General features: G+C 44.5%; 1 protein-coding gene across 4 annotated transcripts in view; it reads left to right on the top strand.

Moving 5' to 3' along the window:
- Positions 1 to 20295, top strand: part of FHIP1A (FHF complex subunit HOOK interacting protein 1A) — a 252247-nt gene that overhangs the window by 175895 nt on the left and 56057 nt on the right. For all 4 annotated transcript variants that reach the window (XM_066280839.1, XM_066280847.1, XM_066280862.1 and 1 more), the window contains 2 exons: positions 1452 to 1610; positions 3510 to 3596. In XM_066280839.1, the coding sequence (XP_066136936.1) occupies positions 1452 to 1610; positions 3510 to 3596 (246 nt within the window). The remainder of the gene's footprint in view (positions 1 to 1451; positions 1611 to 3509; positions 3597 to 20295) is intronic.

Below are 20295 nucleotides of genomic sequence, written 5' to 3'. Positions count from 1 at the left end.
ACCCTCTGCACATCTGCCGGCTCGGGATCTCTGAGGTGCTGTTTGGCTAGCATCGCTGCCCTGCTGGGAGGCTTCCCAACTGCACAACCCACAGTTTTTCTGGGTCTTATGCTCCACAAGGTAAAATCAACCAGCAGCCAACACATGTGGTTTCTTTTCCCAGAGTTCTTTTTTTTTCTTTTTTCTTTTTTTTTTTTAAACAGAGACAGAGTGAGAGAGAGAGAGGGATAGATAGGGAAAGACAGACAGGAACGGAGAGAGATGAGAAGCATCAATCATCAGTTTTTCGTTGCGACACCTTAGTTGTTCATTGATTGCTTTCTCATATGTGCCTTGATGGGGGGGGGCGGCTACAGCAGACCGAGTGACCCCTTGCTCGAGCCAGCGACCTTGGGTCCAAGCTGGTGAGCTTTGCTCAAACCAGATGAGCCCACGCTCAAACTGGTGACCTCGGGGTCTCGAACCTGGGTCTCGGCATCCCAGTCTGATGCTCTATCCACTGCGTCACCGCCTGGTCAGGCTTTCCCGGAGTTCTGTTTCTGTGTTAAAGACATCACCGCTTTCTCAATGACCAAGCTGGGTCACTTAATAGTTTTGAGTTCTCATTCACCCTTATTTACTAAGCCCAAATGCTGTCATTTTAAGAATGGAGCTCTGAGGGAGGAAGTGAACCCCGTGAGCTTTGGATTAATAATGGATCGATAGATGTCGTAGTTAGCTCATCCTCGCATCCACCTTACACGTGACTCTCAAATTTGTTTCCTTCTCTCTTTTCCCAACCCCCATGCTTCAGTGTGAACCCACTGTACTCTGTGCGAACTATTGCCATCACATCTAGCTGACCCCTGACCCCTGGTTCTTTCTTCTTGCTATCATTTGTGAAGATCAGCTTAAAGTGCTTTTTAAATGGTAAATATGTATGTGTCCATCATGATCTTTAACATGTTAGCAAGAATCTTTCTGCTAAAGGCACTCGTGGTTCTGACCTGTGAGGTCCTCTCTCCTGGACCGCGTAGTCCAGGGCTTCCTCCCATCGACTGGGCGGCTGCCTCTGCACTCAGTGTGCTGTGCTGTAAGGCATTGTTTATGAATTCGCCCCTCCTGTACATCTTGGGGGCAGGAATCATGTTTTCTTTATCTTTGCTTGTGTCTCCCTCACTCCCCAACCCTTGGACCAGCATAGGCTTGGTACCTAAGAGATAAGCAACCCTTGTCAACCATGTACGTATTAACCAGATACCCTGGGTGCTGCTGTGCCCCCTACTGGGGTTGTCCCTCCCTGCCGTCTCCACCTGTCGAATTCTTCCTAGCTAGCAAAATCCCGTCGTGCTCTAATATCTTGCTACTTCAAGTGCCATCTTTGGCCAGCGGCATTGGCCTCCCCTGTGAGCTGTTAGTTGCAGGTTAAGACTTTGGAAGAGAGTCTTAACCTGTTTTATTTCTGAACACAGGTGCTTGCAACCGGGCTCAGTGGTCTCTACTCTTCCCTGCCTACGAAGCTGGAAGAGAAAGGCGAGGAGTGGCACTGCCTTCTGAAAGATGACTGGCTCCTGCTGCCTTCGCTCGTCCAGTTCATGAACTCGCTGGAGTTCTGCAACGCGGTCATCCAGGTACCGGAGCTCAGCGTGGCGGCCCTTGGGCACCTTCCCTTCAGAGGACGGGTGGACGTTGTAAAGTAGTAGTTCACAGACATTCCCTCTTTTTATTTTACTGTTTATGGAGTATTGATGCTTTACTCTAAGCATTCTTAATGTCCTTGAATGAATAAAAATGTTAGTTTATGGGTTTCTGGGAAGTTTTAATTGAGAAAAAAAATAGTAGATTTTTTATCTTCCTTATAAAAATGTTAATTCTGTTTTGATTATTCACTTAACTATCAAAAACAAGTTCAATGCTTGACTCATTAAGCAGATATTTTTAGGTTTCTAAGTACCCCATATTATACCACTTTTCTTTCCAGGTCTTTTTCGGATTCTACAAAGGAAAACACTTTATTTTGCTTAATGATGCATACTACATAAAGAATATTGTTATCTCAATTGAATTTAGAGAAACTTAAACATCTTCTTAGCAACACAAATTAAATTTGCTTTGAAATTGGCCTACTTTGGGGGAAAAATGTCACTGAACTCTACTATGTATATTTGGCTTCTTGATTAGATTTTTGCTTCCAGATTTCTTGTTACTGTTTTCAATAAAAATAAGATTTTATATACAATGAAGGATATAGTAGGTTTTCATCAAAACGTGTTTTATTTCTATATAGCATGAACATCACCTTAATATTTTGGTTTTATTAAGAAATCAAATTTTCTTCATGGTGATTGTAAGGAGAAAAATGTTAGTTATAATCTGTTTATCTACTAAATAAAAAAATAGCTTCTGGAAGAAAATGCAAGTAAATTACTTTGGTTCCCATCTCATTTTTATTGCTAAGTCAAAGGAAGTTTTATTTATATATAAGATAAGTGGATTACATCTTAAGTTATTTTTTTCTTTAATATTACAGTCTATCAACATTATCCTGCAGAAGTATGTGGAAATAAAAGAGATGAACTACCAGTTTCTCCCTAAATGTACACACAGAGAGATTAGTAATTTAAAGATCTAGCCTCACTTCCCGAGAAATTGCTTTTTATTTTATTTGACTTTTTGTTTTCTTTAAGAAAGAGAAGTAAAGCTAACAGGCATGGTTAAGGACAGAGAAGTGATATGTTTCGTATTATATTTTGAAATTGAGGCCATAGATTTTAAGGGGTTTTTTTTGTATGTGTGTGCTTTGCCTCCAAAGCTATTGAAAAGATTGCTTATAAAGATGTTAGTGAGAGTTATATATGCTAAATATATTTTGTAAATCAAATATAGGAAGTCTTGTACCTCTGATAATGTTTTCTGCTTTTTGGAATAAGATCTGTTGTTTTATGAAAAGATTTTCTAAATGCCTTCATCTGCAAAATGAGAAATATTTTTTCTACCAGCAAAATAAATGTATTTAATTGTCTATTTTGACAATTATATATACAGGGGTGGGCAAAATTAGGCTTACAGTTGTAAGTACATGAAATATAGTTTATTTTTTTATGATTTATTTGTATTACAACTGTAAAACCTACTTTAGCCCACCCCTGTATATATTTTTAATTAGTTACAAGTTGAGATGGGACATAGATGAAATTATGGGGTAAAAATTATACTTTCCAGTTTGTGAGTCTTATGTTATGACTCCTGATACATCTTCAGTCTATTTATTGTCTATTTTTTTCAAATGGACACTTAAAATTACCAGTTTTTTTTATTTGAAAGTCCAAGCTATTTATATTGTAAAAAAAACCATCTGAAAAAATTTCATGGTGGTTTGAAGTCTGACTTATTTTTTAACTATGAAATAAATAACCAAAATTTGGATTTTTTAAAAAATTCAGGATGTATATACAAATATGTGTGATTTTCAAAGAAGACCTAAACATTGAATTCTTTGTATCTTTCATAATTCCTCGTTTCTCTCTTAGGTGGCTCATCCCTTGATTCGTAATCAGCTTGTAAATTATATTTACAATGGGTTCTTGGTACCAGTCTTGGCTCCTGCTCTCCATAAGGTCAGTGCTTGGCTGATGTAATCTTTTATCTGTTTGCAGTAAAACCAATGGAAACTGAGGCAAGTGAGTATGGTGTAACTGACGTGATGGTGATGTTAGCCTTATTTCTTGTTCCATCCATATTCCTCAGGCATATCAAACACAGGTCTTAACAGGGGCGATAGCTTAAGTCTGATGGGATTCATTTGGTGTCCTAGAACGTGACATTTTGAATGTCAAGTAAGAGATGTTTAAACCAAGATTGGCAAATAGACCGACTTCTGTGTCTACTTAGTTAGTGGATAGCGGCTACCTGGAACTCTCTGTGAAGCTGTCCTCTGCGGCCATGTTTGTTATACGGGGTGCATGGTTTCCTGGGGATGTGAAGAGGGGCGCTGGTAGCAAATGTCTCGTGGATTTGCCATCTTTTAGAACATAATTTTTTATTATAAAATCTTTGTGACAGCAAAAAAATCAAATGAAGTCAAGTTAAGGTCCCATCAAAGGTTGGCTGTCTCATTAGCACCGTCTGAATCCCTATGACACTCATTTTGTGTGATAAGTCAACCAATGGCTTTTCTACTGTAGGCTGTCAGGAGCACCCATGGGCCTAGAATTCGAATTTTAGGGAGTTTGTTTCTTCACTAAGTCAAAAAACATACACAGTATCGAGATCAAGAGGATCTTTGGAAAGTTGCTGGAATTGCCGACCTGGGTAGGAAAGCAGCTTTCTGATGGAATGCCCACCTTTCTCCATCTAGGAGTCCCATATCCATGGGATCTCATTTCACGGACCCTGAGGTAACCTGATATGGCTGAGTCCCGGCTGGTGATGGGAGTTCTAGTTTATTCAGGCAGCAGGTCATTCCGGCCCCTGCCCCCAAATTCCCAGAGCATTTTATTTTGAGACGATGTTACCTTGGAAGCAGTTCCGTACCACAGCTGCCTGCCACGGTTAGTGGAGCATTCTAGCAGCCTTTGTGCGTGCTCTTCTTAAGAGTAGCAGGTCTCGACGGAAGATGTTCATGTCTTGCCACACAGTGACTTTTGAGCACAGTGGCGATGTTTTCCAAACACACAGGCTACTTGCCCTAATCAGGATTTGTGTGTGATGCCTAGGTTCAAGAGGTAACCTTGGGTGTGGTTTGAACATGAAAATATTTGAGAGTTCTAGGTTATTTTAGTGGTTTATGGCCACAAAGGGATTGAGTCTTTGAAATCAGAAATGTCTTGTGAAATATGGAACACATAACTTTGGCAAATACAAACCTTGTATTTGTTTCCAGGTTGTCTTTCTGTTAGCGACTCGCTGTTCTGGGGGTGGGGTGGGTGTCTTGAAGTGAAGGTCTCCCAGCCCCTGCATGGGGGAATTCTCTGCGGAGGAACGCAGCAGGGTTAGTGAAATCATCTGGCAGTAATTGATGCTCTACTGTGCTACACATTTAGACATTCTTCAACATTTCTTCTCATCTTTTTCCTCATTGACCAGTTTATATAAAAGGATTTCCTAGGTCATTATCATAATAGCTATAATTATAACATTATTATTTGTTCAGTATATGTTATGTCACTATAATTAGCATACCTTAATGTTACAAGTATTAATCATAACTCTTTATCCATAATGAGGATGCCCTCCACCTCAGTGAGCTGCCCTGAGGATCCGACGGGTCACTCTGGGCTTTCTCTCATAACCCTCAGCACAAGTGGAATCACATCATTAATTGTGCAGTAACTTGCTTAGTGTCTGCGTCCACAGTGGTTTGCCTACTTCTTAGGGTACGGTTCACGCTTGTTTTGTTCACGCGGGATCTGCAGTGCCAAGCATATCACCTGAGATCTATTCTAGAGGATGAATAAGTGGCACACAAATGGAATGAGGTTTGTCAAAGTGCCACGGTGTGTTTGTACTTGGTGCATTCCCAGACAGTAGTTCACAGGAAATAATAATAGTGCTATGTGTCTATTAACTAATACTGTTCTCAATAAGACCAATCATGAACACGAGGCTTTTAAAATCATGAAGTTATTTTAATACATGTGAATGGTGGAAATATATAGTCAATACTAAGCATAAAAAAATGCAAAGTGAATGTTACCATATTAGATTTCCAATCCCTAATTAAGATTTCTTAACTTTTATCCATCACGGACTATTTCTGCTGGGACTACTGAGAGACTAGAGAGAATATTTCCTCTTTAATTTATGTTTCCTCCTACTTTTCATCTTTTTGTTTTGTTTGTGTTTTTATCATTTAGAATTTAAAGCTGCCAGATTGGGAGGGAAGGCGGGGCTTGGACAGCCTCTCCTCTGGCTCTGGGCTCCCTGAGTGGCTGATGAGGAACAGCGCCCTTATGAATGGCAGGACGGGGCCTCAGCAGCAGACGAGGACAGAAGTCCAGGGCTGGGTGTTTCTTGGGGCATTCCCAGTGGGGGCAGTCACATCTGATAGCCTGTGTCTCTCCTTGGATGTGGAAGAGGACACCTGGGAGTCTCAAGCCTCCTGCAGGGGCTCCTGCCCATCGTTTCACAGTCTGGATCCCTTGCTGTGACCGAAGAGCCCTATCTGCTACCCTAAGTCAGTGTCCCCTGGGCACAATCTCAGCCCCTCCCCGTTTGTGCACAGCGTTCCAGTCACCCGCCATCAGTGGAGGCAGCTGCCAGAGGTGACTTTCATCTGTCTGCCTCATAAATACTATAAATTCGTACTGAAGCGCTTTGCCACATCACCATGCTCATACTGTACTCCCAAACCATACCTCCACAGCAGTTCTGAACGAGAGATGAAGCCTTACAGAGGGCTGTGGGTAGTGAAAGGAGGGGATGTGGGGGCGGGGTGCTTGACTGGCGAGGGCTGTCTCCACGCCCCCCCCCAGCGGCTATGCAGCGCCTCCTGCCAGGCTGCCCTGCCGTGAGCTTTCCCCGCCTAGCGCCCGCCTGGGAGGCCGTTTGTTCTCCTGTGTTGGTACAAAGGCATAGCTGGTTGTTTTTTTTTTTTAATAGGGCTGCATAGTTTTCTGTAGTGTAGATAAGAGAGACCCGCAATCCCTCATTCCCAACTCAAAAATTCAAAAATCTCTGAAAACAGAACTTTAAAAAATGATTTGGTATGGCAGCACAGCGTCACCTTTTGCTGGACTCTTTCGTGGCAAACCCATCGCCGAACTGCCCTGTTGTGTTTCTTTCTTTTTATCTCACTTGTGTTAATAGTTATATGTTTTATGGAAGAAGCAGTTAATGTATTTGATTGTGCAGTTCTGCTCCAGATCTTCTGGGATATGTCAAAGATGGCAGTTGTGAGAGTAATTTTCTAAAACATGATGTTTTAAATTCCAAAATGCACCGTCTCCAGGGTTTTGGATAAGAGATGGGAAGACTCTTTTGGACATTTAGGGAAGAGCGCTTTTTTTTTTTTTGAGATAGGTTAAAATCACACTTTGTCAAAGTCATATTGAAGAAAATGATACCATGCTCATATAGGTCATTTAGGAATTAGATCTGGCCATAGCCGTGGATATCACATTGTACAGAAATAGTTATTTATGACTTTAGATTAACGGGAGCGCCCCTGTCCAGCAAGATCTTGTCTGTGTAATTTATCAGAGCTAAATTTTTAAGCCTGGGTATTCATCGGTGTGGTTGTATTAGTCTGGGTTCTCACTGGAGCAGGTGCCAAGATAGAATGAAATGCACAAGGATTTTGCTAGGGAAATGCTGATGAGAAGAAACATGGAGAGCAAGGTGAGGAAGGCTGGGGAGTTGTCAGAATGCAACACACATCTGGCCCCAATGAAGGAGAGGGTTAAGGTAGACTGGGAGTGTCCTAGACTGCTGTGAGGAGGCCCGTGACTCCCAGGAACAGGCCTGCCCTGGCGTCCCCACTGCACCCGGTCATTGGCTGTGTGCAGCCTGTGGGAGGTGTTCTGAGGACTTCAGTGTAGCCACAGGGGCCCTTAGTCACTTATGCTTCCTGTAGTTGGAGGTCTGAGAGGTGTGTTCCCATGGCTACCATGTTTGCACGTGGTTGATTTCCATGGTTTTTCTGATTGTAGATGTCAAAAAGATAGGCATATGTATTTGCTTAATTAGACCTTTTTTTTTGGTGCAGAATATTCAGAAGTCCAAAGGCTTCCCTCATGCATGGGGTTGCTTTAGTCAGGATCAGCTTGAGAAAACAACTTACTGTATAAGTCACTAAAACTATGCCACCTTCACAAACACCACCAACATCTCGGGGCCAAAGCAACGAATGTTTGTTTTTTGTTTACATGGCTTATCTTTCTTAGGGTGTGGAGTGAGCTGCTTATAGATAGCTTTTCTCCATGATGTCCTCTCTCAGGGACCCAGGTTGATGGAACCTTCACCATCTGATATCACTGGTCATAATGTCATAGTGAAAGGTCCACTGGCTTTTGAAGCCCTTGTCTGGAAGTGACACATGCCATTTTTGTGCACATTTCATGGTCTAAAGCAGGGGTCTCAAACTCACGGCCCGCCGAACAATTTTGTGCGGCCCGCAGACTAATCCACGGGCTTACTTAATTTTATCCAAAATATTTTGAACTTCGTGGATTAGTCTGCGGGCCGCACAAAATTGTTCGGCGGGCCGCATGCGGCCCGCGGGCCACAAGTTTGAGACCCCTGGTCTAAAGCAAAGCAGATCAACAGGCTACATCCAACCTCAGAGGGAAGTGCTGTTTCATTTTCCCAGAAGAAGAAGAGGAAGTTGGTGGAATAAAATAAAATATCAAGATGTTATCCTTCCTTCCTTATCTCTCCCCTTCCTTCCTTCCTTCCTTCCTTCCTTCCTTCCTTCCTTCCTTCCTTCCTTCCTTCCTCTCTCCCTCCCTCCCTCCCTCCCTCCCTCCCTCCCTCCCTCCCTCTCTCCCTCTTTCCCTCCCTCCCTCCCTCTCTCCCTTCTTTCCTTCCTTCCTCTGATGTCCTGATGGATTCCTGTTGGGTAAACCTGATGGCAAGGGAATCATAGGAAAAGTGGTCCGTTCAGATCAACTGAGACTCAGCGCAGGGTGAAAAGATGGGGAGGAGCAAATGGAAGGCATCCAGCAAACTTAATTCCTAGGGTCACCATTTTAGGGTGCTAACCCTTTGAGTAGTGAGTTATTTTCATGCTCGCTGACCCCTGGGAGTGAATTTTTTTTTCAAAAACTGAAATTAGTTCCAGTTTCAGTTTTATTAACTTAAAATTATGTTTGTTTGATAACCAATATATGGAAACAAGAACATACATTTGTCTTTTTTAACATTGCCTTACACATTTTTAAAATAAATAGATCATACTCTGGATGGTCAGGAGGCACGAGGATGTACATGAACGTTCGAACTACTCAAAGGGTTAATTAGCAGGTATAGGTGGCATCTGTAGAGTGTGTTTGGAAATGCTTAAGTAAATTGTGGCTTAAAATTTTCTAGAAATACATAAGAAAGTCTATCTTCTATAGTTTATAGTTACTGCCGAATTCTAGGCTTTCATCCTTTATCCTTTGGAATCTAAACTCATAGTTAGACTTAAATGTGACAAGCAGATAAGCTAACAACACACTAGACACGTATAAACAATGAAGAAATAGTTAAAGCACAGGTTAATGATCACCAAGTCCAGGCTATAATTACATGGATTCTCACAGAGGTAGAGCGTGCAGCGGAATAATACCCGCCCATGAGTCAGGAGATCTGGGTCTAGTCCTGGCTCTTGTATTTACTGCTCTTTGGCCTTGTGTAAAGCTTTTAACCTCTTTGAGTCTCCGTTTCCTCATCTGTTCCACAGTGGGGACAGAGAGTGACAAACATGAGGCCATTCTGAAAAGCGTGTGCTGTTGTCATATGCAAAGGTATTGCTCTAGTTTTTTCAGGACAGGTTCTGCCATCTCATGTGCAGTGAAAGGATAACACCGTTGGTTTGAAGACCATATGGAGAGTGTGCCGCAGGTTCAAAGCACCTCGCCAGGCCCCATGGGGAAACGGAAGTGATTGAGAAACCCTCTTGTTTCCATGGAGTTTATAATCTGGGACCCAGGAGACTGACTCATAAGCCACACTTAACGCAAGATGGACTAAACTAAGAGCTGTAACAGAAAGGAGCCAGGGTCGGTGAGGGGAGGGTGTGAGACCAGCGCAGGACAGTGAGCAGTTAGGGAGAGAGCAACGGGGTGCTGAGCGTTGAGCAGGTGCAGAAGGAGGTTCCGGGAGAGAGCATCCGGCAAGAACCTTGCATGGGGGAGTGCGTTTCCATAACGCATACCAAGAGCACTGTGGCATGCATAAGAGGTCAGGGACAAGGGGGACTGAGGAAGGACCCTACCTAGACGCCCAAGGCAGGCGAACATTCACAGCCATAGCAAGCAGTTGCAGTGCACAGCAGGGGTCTGGTGATGAGGGCTCCTGGGACAATCTGGCGGTGACAAAAAGCATGTGTGGACCGGCATTTGGGGAAGTGTGGTGACGGGCAACAAATAAACAGAAAGGAAAGGGCTCTAGAGGAGGGAAAAACTGAGAGGAAGAGGCTGCAGAAAACAGGGTACAAGAGGTAAAGATACAGAAGAGAAGTGAAGCCGCTCACCAACCATAAAACCCTCCCAAACCACCAGATAAAGATGGCAGCCTCTACCCTCTTTCTGAGGGGCTGCCGGCTCTTTCCTCACCAGATCATCAAGTGCACTTACTCATTTGCTTAGAAGTCAGAGGGAAGCGGGAAGAGGGGTCGGATTGAAGAAGGTGAGGGACTAGTCAAGTTATATATACACGTAACACAGAGATGCGGACAACAGGGTAGCAGTAGTCAGAGGGAAAGGGGGCGTGGAAGTGGGGGAACTAGGGGGGGTAAAACGGGTGGAAAGAGACAGCATGGGGCAGGGGGCGCACAATGCAGTGTGTGGAGGGTGTTTAATTGAGCGGCCCAATTGAAACCGTGTCAACGCAATGAATTAAAAGAAAATACTGGAATTTCAAAGAATGCCTTCATTAACAGCCCCGAGGCCTCTGACCCCCTGAGCAGGTTGACACCCACACTCCAGCCTCTCCTGGTTCTCCTCCTCTGCTCCCCTGACCCGCCTCTGAAGTGGGCGGGCTCAGCGCTGGGGCTTCCGCGAATCAGCCCCTGGGAACACCGTCAACTAGACCCACACAGTCTGCAAATCCACTCGGCCCGAATATTCAACCACTGGTTGGATCTCTTTGCTTGAATGACCGGCTGTCCTCCTCAGACTTAGAACATCAAAAGCCAAACTCACAACCTCTCTCTCCTAGGCTACCTTGGCTTGTCATCTGCTCACCTCCTTTGTGTGAATAATACCCTTTTCCTAGTTACCTGGGCTTGAAGGATTCTTCTTGACTCTTTTCTCTTATTTACCTGTCTCTGCCTTTGGGGGTTCTAGGCTTCTCTCTTTTCTAGAGTCTGTGGCTCTTAATGTCTGTGTCAATCATTTTGCACTGAGCGTCTGTTCTTTTGTACTGGTTGGTATATTCTTGGTATTGGGCTCCAAGCCCCCACCTCCCCTGAAACTCCTGGAAGAGTCTATATCTGCAGTTCCCAAACAGTGTGCCAGGGGGCTCTTAGCCGGGCTTCTTGGTGAACTCACGGGGATGCTGCCAGGTACTTTAAATTTATGAGGGAAATGCAGGGACATCTATTGGATACAAAGTGAACTGCTGGCTCAAAATAGTTTCGTTTCAGCATTCAATACACATTCCTTTCAATACGATTATGCTTTTGCAAAGCTGAGTTTGGGGTGGATATTGTGCTTTAAACACAAGGACACAGGAACATCCGTGTGCGACGGGGAATAAGATGGGCAGTGTCCAGTCTGATGTCCAGGTTTAAGTGCGCAACAGGAGCTAATTTGTTAGGACTCAACTACATAGTAAGTTGTTTAGTCTTAAATACTTAATAAATGGTGTGTTTGGGTATTTCTTTTGGTTTCTGGGTGCTATGAAAAGATTACTGATATACTGAAGGTACCATGGACTGAGAAAGTTTCAGAAACTCTGGTCTATGAAGTATGCTTTTTATTCCTCCAGAGCAAGGTTGAGCCAACTACGATCTGGGGGTCAGATCTGGCCTGTGGCCTCTGATTGAGTATCTTGAGAGTTAAGAATGCTTTTTTATCCAGCCACAGATAGGTAAACAAAATATGCCACACACATACACACACACACACACACACACACACACACACACGAATGCTATTTGGATTTTAAGAGAAAGGAAATTCTGACTGACACACGTTACAACATAGCTGAACCTTGAGTTCTGCTAAGTGAAATAAGCCAGTTGCAAGTGGACAGATCGCATGTGAAATCAAACTCACGCAGAGAGAGAGCGGGATCATGGCTGCCAGCGCTGAGAGGAGAGGGCAGCGAGGAGTTGGGACAGGGTCTCAGTTCCACAGGTGACAGAGTCCTGGGTGGGGACTGGCTGCACAGCCGTGTGAGTGTGCCGAATGCTACTGAGCTGTGTACTGAGGAATGGTTAGGGGTAAATTGTGTTTTATATGTGCTTTCCACATTTTAAAAAGAAAGGAGTATACGACAATGACAAACCCTAACATATTCGCACTTTGGCCTTCACAGAAAACGTTTGATGACTCCTGCTCTGGAGTCCTGCATATTTCAGATGATCCATAAATGTTGGAAGACGACAATTACAGTGGAAGGAAGGTCCCCAGTTAGGAAGAGATGGCCAAGTGAAAGGATGATCAAGTCCCCCCCCCCTTTTAATGCAATGATCAGGCTGAGGAACAGCAGACAAAAACAGGAGGGAAGCAGGCTGGTTGGAAGTCCTTGCCCAGGTGTGTTGTTAGGGGTCCGGGGCTGGCGGGAGTCCGGCAGACAGTTGGTGGCAGCCACCGAAGATCTCTCCAGCAGGGACAGAGGGGGACTGGAGGGTGTCTGGAGGGGAAGGGTTCCATAAATAGCACCCTAGGCTCAGTCCTGTTATTTCTGGCACGTGTCTTGTGAGCGTGGAAGGTCTTCTGTTTTGTGGGTTCTATTGGATTCTTTATTTGGAGACTGGTAAGAAATGCAGGAAGAAATTCTGTAGTAGTTGAAGGCGGAGACACTGAGGGTGTTCACGTAAGTGACGGGAGGGAGAAAAAGTCATCACACCCCATGCTTTTCTGCAGACAGCCCACAGGCATGCGCAGTAATAACTGTGACCTCAAAGAAAGCCTGTACCCTTGGTCGCTGCATAGAGCAGCTAGCTGTGTTTCATGCCGCAGATTATGCCACATGTGTGTGCCTGGCAAAACAGAAGCAAAAACAAACAAAAAATTTACTGGAAAAAACGATTTTCCCACTCTCTCCTGTGGGCTGAAATCATGCTGGAACAGGGTGTGCGGGTAGAATCATGTCAGACGTTTCTTTAACGACACGTGTGCTGGGTCCCTATAAGCCACGATGGAGCCCATTTGTTTTACAATCTTGTCTTCCAAACACACACATCCATATTCATGGGCTGTATCCTGTGAGCACAGCAATTTATGGCTTATTGACTTAGGTTGATGGATGGAAGTTTTGGGGGGACTAGGGAAGGAAAGGTGGGGATTGTGAGAGTCTGAGTCACCCGCTTGCTATCAATGTGCCTGTGGGTGGGGTGTGCTTGGGACCCCTTTAGAAACCCCGTTGGGTGCTCTCACTATTGCTGGGGATGTTTTTGACTTAGGCCCCATGAAACTAGTGACTAAAGATTTTAAGAGCAATTAAATACAGTCTTCAAATGATCATCATTAGTAAATGTTAGTGAGCTGTAGTTGGGTGCTGAGTTTACGGGAAGAACACCCAATCCCTCATGTCCTGCTGCTTTTAACCTCCAGTAGGAGAGGGCAGAGCAGCCCGTCACTCACCTAAGCCCCACCCTCTCCACCTCTCCTCCTGCATCTTGCGTCCTCATCTGGGAGATGGTGGAGGGGGTTTGGAGTGGCAAGAGGGCAGAGACAGGTCTCCTGCTTGCTCTGCTGGCAGACTTCCTGTTGTGTTTCTGGATGCTGAGCATGTTGGTATTCTCTGTCACCCTGCTGTCACCTGTGTCACCTCCCAGTGAATAAAACTCCTTGAAGTTTTAGGTCTGGTTTCCGCTAAGGCTGTAAAATTTTATTAACCAGATCATTCCTTTTAGCAGGAAATTGGAAGAAAGGAGTCAAAACCATGACATTAGGACGCCACCTTGGCCCTGGTGCTTTGAGATTTTATTTTTCAAATTTGGTGTTTCTTTGCTAAATCTATTACCATTTTTCCTGAGTTGTGGAGTCCCCACGAGACGCCAGCTCTCAGGAGAACCATACTAAAGACTGCAGTGGGATAGTATTTTGGTCCCTTCGTTGTTCTTCTATCTGTGCGTTTCAGTAAGTTGCTTTTAAAAACCTGTTCTTTTTAGATTATTGACCCAAGATGGTCGAGCATGAAAGATCCTCAAAGGTTGTCCTGCTCTGTCGTCTGCTAGCTCCTTATTCCTTTTCCTGTAATGGTGTTGAGCTCTCCTTGTCTGCAGGGAACTTGGTATATTACCATGCCTGGAGTAGACCTGTCACTTCAGTGATTCTGTCCCTCACTCTCCTAAAAGCACACCTGTGTGTTCACCTGGGTCCCTGGGCTCCTGGTCTGGTGCACAGAGAAGGAATCTCAAGGAGGCCATGGAGAAGTGATGTTGTTGCTCTTAGAAGCTTATGCTGTTGTCTGCCAGCTCCTCGGGCCGGCTGGCATGGGCTCCGGAGCAGGGAGGTACTTCTCCCCTGTAGGGCCACCGGGTAGCTGGGGACACCGTGGACTGCGACTGCCTGAGCCCAGCGGGTACACCCGGTGCCACCTCAAGTTCATGTTGCGCAGTGGCTCCCGTTTGCTGCTGGAGGCCCAGGTGTGACCGAGGAGCGGGGGTGGCAGTGGCGGGGCCCAATCAATCATTCTGTCTCCTCGGTTACCCCAGACTTAAACAGAAGAGCACTGTGGAAGCAGACAGGCCTGGTATAAGGGTCACTGTGGTCCATCAGTAATGGCAGTTGAACGAGGTAATTAAAAGGCCCAGTCCGTGCGCGGGCCTGCAGCTTGTGTAACATGGATCGGCAGTGGCACTATTAAACTTGGTTGAAAAACAAATCATATTAAGCTGGTCAGCTCTAGACAGCCTAAATTAATAATCGCTTATCTGATGAGAGCCAGCTATTAAGTACACCTAGAAGAATTTAGTGATGGCTGTAAGAGTCTTCGACTTGAAATACCTGATTTATCAATTGAAAACTGAAAGCGCATGCCATCTGATACATCCAATCAATGCATTATATTTGATGCATACAATTCTGGGGGATGCAGAGGAGCTTAACTAAGCTTTAAAACATGGGGTTTGAGGTTAGAGAGACCTTAGTTTGCGTTCTCTTTGCTACTTAACTAGCAATATGACTGTGGCAAGTACCTTGTATGTGCCTACGTTACCTATGGGTAGTAACACCTATCTGATTGGGTTCTTGTGAAGAATAAAGGAGAGACTGCATTGAAAGTGCTTACTGTCTGTGGCACTTAGTACTAAATACGTATCACCTCTCAACTTAAGCAGCTGAATCCGTGAAACGCTGCGTCCTTCGTATGCCGTGGCATATTGGTGTATGTGCTGTGAGGCGGGCACTGATGCGGGATAATAACAGACAGGGAATTTAGTACCATTTTTTGTGCTCTCGTAGTTGGAGTTTGGATAATATGCTCATTGTCCGTTATTTTCATAGGCAGCATGACTTTGCGTGTACTCTTTCCTTCTTTCTCTCAGCATGTGATGTCCACTTAGTTGTTCTTAGAATTATTTTCTGTTATTCTAGTTCTCAGTGCCAGCGGTTCTCAAACAGAAGTGTGCAAAGACAGGTAGCTGGGCCCTTCTTACACGCGAACCCCCGCCTACTACGGGTTGTGACCTCTGAGGTAGGGCTGAGGCCCTGGAGGCGCACCGTAGCCGGCACCCGGCTGCTCCACCGGCCACAGTCGCATGATCACACTGATCTGTGTCCTTCCGCCGGCACCTTGGCTGCGGATTCAGAAGATAAGAGTCCCGATTTTGTGTGGAATCTCAAGTTCTTAACCCAGTTAAGGATCCAGTTTATTCATCTATAGTAACCCTGCCGTGTCAGCCTCCCAAGACTGGCCAACATCAGATGAGAGGGTAGATGAAAGCACTTTGGGAGCCTTTTCCAAACAGGGAAGGTAATAAAACGGGGATATGGTCTGCCCTGCTTCCCGCCGGAGCTGTTTTAGCCATGAAAGTCGATAACATAGGTCAGAGTACTTGGCACTATTTAAGGACTTAGTAGTTGTAGTATCTAAAGATAAGCAGTGAAAGGAGATGGCTGGGATCTTATTGGTTCTACGAGTGTGTTTCCACCCCCGATGTGTGCACAGTGTTTGATTGAGGGAAGTTCCTCCCATTGCTCCGGACGCTGGACAAGTGCCATTATTCCTTTGAGATCAGCTCTGTACTCCTGTGTGATGCTCTCAAGACCTGTGGAGAGAGAGTGATGTCAGTACCATAAAAACTCAAGTGGAGAGTTGTCTGTGGGAACACCGGCCACTCACTGATGTCCTGTCTATCCCAGAACATTACAAGGCATCGTGGTGCTGCCGCTGACCCAGTCCCACCAGAGCTGTGGGCAGAAGGGGAGACAAATGCCCCCTGTCATTGGAAGTTACACAATAAAGATGGCATTGCCTGTTGACTGTCACCTTATTACTTTTCCCCACTTTCCATTATTGAGTGGAAAGATGATGCTTAAATCCATACACAAATACACCTTCCTGTCATCGATATATAGAAAAGCCTGAGAGAGTCTGTTGTTTATCCCAGAGCTATCCTGTGTGGACCAGCTGTGGCTCATAATGAAATGTTTACTATTTGTTGTGGAAAGCCTCCGAGAATGTGAAAATAGATTATAATAGAAGCTATTGGAGCATTCATTTCATTTTTTTTTTCTCCTCAAGAAGATCTTGTAATTAATATCTAAGTTCTCCTGCGAAGCTTCTAGCCTACTTAAGCACTGTATCTCTGAATATTTTGTAGGCAGGGAGGCTTCAGATAAGGCACATAGTGTATATTCAGCTGGGACCCGGGCATGTTGCTATGGGAATGGAAACCTAAATCTTTTCTTCTCGTTTTGCATATTCACAGAACAATTAGGGAGCTAATTGGCCATGGGATCCACACTATCATCACCTTGGCCAGAAGCCAGCCTCGTGGTGCCTTGGGCATCTCTATTCCTCTTCCTGTTAATGATGGTGAGCTGGGCTTGTTCCTCGGGAACTGTTTGCTGCCGTTCCTGTAGCATCTTCACAATGCGGGATCCAAGGCTGTGCCAGAGCGCATGGCACACTGGCTTACGTACATAGACTGGAATGGAGAGCAAGGGGGAAGGCAAGTGTGTTCTTTGACGTCGTGGCATCCAGCATATTTGTTCTCGCAAAGGGTTTGATATGGTCAGACTGCCAGGGTTGCTGTTTTGGCCCTGCAGCTGGTAACTGTGTGCCCTTGGGCAGAATCTTGAACCTCGCTGGGTCATCTTCCTCATTTGTAAAGGGGTGGGGTGTGATAATGATGGCATCTGCCTTATAGAATTTGTGAGGATGAAATGAATTGGCACTTTACCATGGTGCTGACACAGGGCATGTGTTGACTCTGTCAGTACCGTTTTTATTTTTATTATGTACTCATTGGAAAATCATAATTTTAGATGGACCGAGCAGTCCCTTCATTGATAGGCATGTGTGATATTTATATTTGTGTCAAATGCTTTAATAGGACCAGTAGCTTTAGCTGTCTGGTTTTCCCTTTGAAGGTATCATTCTGTCGGAATTCTAGGAGTTCAGAGTTTTGAAGTCCATGAGATTTCAGTGTCCTAGAGGAGCTGTATGTGGAATCAAGTGAGGGACTCTCTCATTTGTCACACATCCTTATTTCTTGACATAGTGTTATCCCAATGGTTGGCAACCAGTAGGCACTCCATAATGTTTTTCAGTAAATAAATTAATAACATCTCATATTTCGGTAAGTGAATTACTAATACCTTCAAGTTCTTGCAAAATCTACATGGAGAGATTAAATTGGAGATGGAAACATAGTGTGCTATGTACCTATAGAATTTTAATACTAGACATAATTTCAGAGATTGTGTAATTCCAGTGCCTGGGAGGGCCAGAGAGGTTAAGTGACTTGTTCAGACTCACACAGCTGATACCAGTCAACCTTGGACCAAAACCCAAATTCCCAAGTCTCGAGGCCCCGGTATCATCCCTTTTCATGGCCCGGCCCTGAAGAAAATCTCAGTTCCATGAGTCCTTCCATGGGGTGAGCTCCCAGTGCAGAATTTAGGAAACAATTCTCTTTCTGCTTTTGTTGATTGAAAAATAGAAAGAGTTCTTAGCAAAGAAATCCCCTTCCTCTGAAGGCTCCATGGCGACGTGGGGCTGCTGGGGCGCACCCAGGCTAAGGTTTTGATACCCTGCTTGAAGCTTCTCTTCCTGTTCATCCTGCTTGAAAAGGAGAGCTTGCACCATCTAGTGGATCGAAGAGGCGCTTGGGTCTGTGTTTTTGGTGCCTCTACTTTAAAAAGCATAAAGGTATAATCTTTTTATGTAATGAATCTGTAGATTCTTTCATGCAACCCTTTGTTCATATCACAAGAGTGAGGTGAGCAGCCTGGAATGATGGTAGGGTTGCTTTGTGCCTCACAGTGCTAAAAACAAGGTACCATATTGACCTTCCAACTCTTCCTCCTCCTCCTCCTCTTCCTCCTCCTCCTCCTCCTCCTTCTCCTCCTTCTCCTCCTTCTCCTTCCTCCTTTTCCTCTTCCTTTTTTAATGGTTGAAGGAAGGTAAGGAAATGGGCAATATATCAATCTTGATTTTTCAATCAGTACTTGGATTCTTTTGGTCATTAATTCAATCATTAACTCTTCTGTAATGGGCCTTCCCATCATAGTTGAGAATTAGTCAAATCTGGCTATTCTTACTGAGAAACCCTGTAGTACTCATTTGGGCAATTAATATATTCAATAATGCACAGTAATTTACTGCCCAGTTGGATAAATGAAGTTTTTGGAAGTTTCCAAATTACTCCTTTGTTTCCCTTCAATGGAGATTTTAAATCTTTTTCATAAGCTCTGCAAAAGCGTTGTGGCAGGTGGCAGATGATGGTACTTACCTGTTAAGCAGGTTAACTCAAGGACGGCGTGGGCGACACAGGGCAGTGATCTCACCGACTCCCCTGTGATCTGAAATGCTCACTCACTTCCAGGCCTGGGTTTTCTTTGGAATGAATGTGATTGGTCATCCTTTTATTTACAAAGTACTGGTCAACCAGATGTTTTTTATTTTTTAGACGTTTGTCACTCTTATTGATGGAAATATATTTTCAGTGGCACCTTAGCACCATGTAGCACTGTCATCCTTTGTGGTAGTGGGTGTTTGTGGTAGAGTCAATAAGGGAGTCCTGGCCCCACTTCTGGAGAGTCCAATTTAACTGCATCCACATGGGATGTGAGCGTGGGCATTTGAAAAAGGCTCCCTGGTGTTTCTAACACACAGCCAGGGTTGAGAACCACTGCTATGTATCCTTGAAAGTGTTGTGTGTCATGGATTCCAAGTCAAATTTGAACACTGGAGAAACATATCTGAAAACCAGTATTTTGGCGGACAGAAGTTATACTGCATTAGGAATGGAGTAATGAAGTTAATCCGTGCATCTAAGTGACTCTGTGTTTGCATGTCTAATTGGTACTGGTGGGGTCAGTCCTGGTGCATGATCCAGGTCTGAGGAATGGGGACACTTCAGGGAGAGCCAGCAGCAGGGAGGGCCAGAAGAGAGGGCTTTTGTGAATGGCAGTTTAAGGTGTCATTGTGATTGTCCTCATCTGAATGCATTGGTTCTAGACCGTGGGCACTTGTCCCGGTGGCAGTCGGAAAGTTTGTGTCTCACATGAAATCCTGTTGGCTTTAGGAGCATTGTTTTTCTCTGTCTCTTGTCGGCTCAATGATGAGTTTCAATTCTTTCTGTGGTTTCCAGGAGTCAAGTTTTCAGGGAGTTGTTTGGAGAAGCTGTGTTCTGGAGTCACGTCCTGGTCTGGCACTGGGGCAGCTTGCTCCTGAAAAATGTAGCTGAACTGATTGGAGGAGGGATGTGGGTGGGGGTTGGGGGGGGTCAAAAGGACAGAAATGAGTATAAATACTCCAAGTATTGTAACTTTAGCTCTTATAGTGGGAGATAGTGTCCTTGACCTTAATCAGTTCACATAGTTGATACAACTATTTAGTTTTGAGGTATTTTTGTTATATTTTCAGAGGGCAGGGGATGAGAATGTCAAGGATTCTCATCCTGACTTCCCCAAAATAGTGTAAAGAACATAAAATTGGGTATCCGGTAGACTGGTATCTGCTATTCACTGTGTCCTTTTGGCACAAGTTGTTGAGCCTCATTTTTATCTGTCAGTTGAGAACCCCAATACCTACCTTATAGGACCAAGGTGAATTCATTCAGATAATGTATTTGAAGCACCTAACACAGTGCTTGGCCCAGAAATGGGACTCCATAAATGGCAGCTATTTCTAGAACTACTATTAATAGTAGTAATAATGGTAATGCTAATAATAGATTTTTTCCCTCCTTTAAAAAGATGCCTGAGATATAAGTAGCTTCATGACCTCTGTGTCCAGTTTTCCTTCTGATGGGCTGAGAATGGGGACAGC

The sequence above is a fragment of the Saccopteryx bilineata genome, chromosome 1, assembly GCF_036850765.1.
Source record: "Saccopteryx bilineata isolate mSacBil1 chromosome 1, mSacBil1_pri_phased_curated, whole genome shotgun sequence".
Taxonomy (NCBI): domain Eukaryota; kingdom Metazoa; phylum Chordata; class Mammalia; order Chiroptera; family Emballonuridae; genus Saccopteryx; species Saccopteryx bilineata.
Note: the sequence above shows the minus strand (reverse complement) of the source record. Positions and strands in the feature narration are given on the sequence as shown.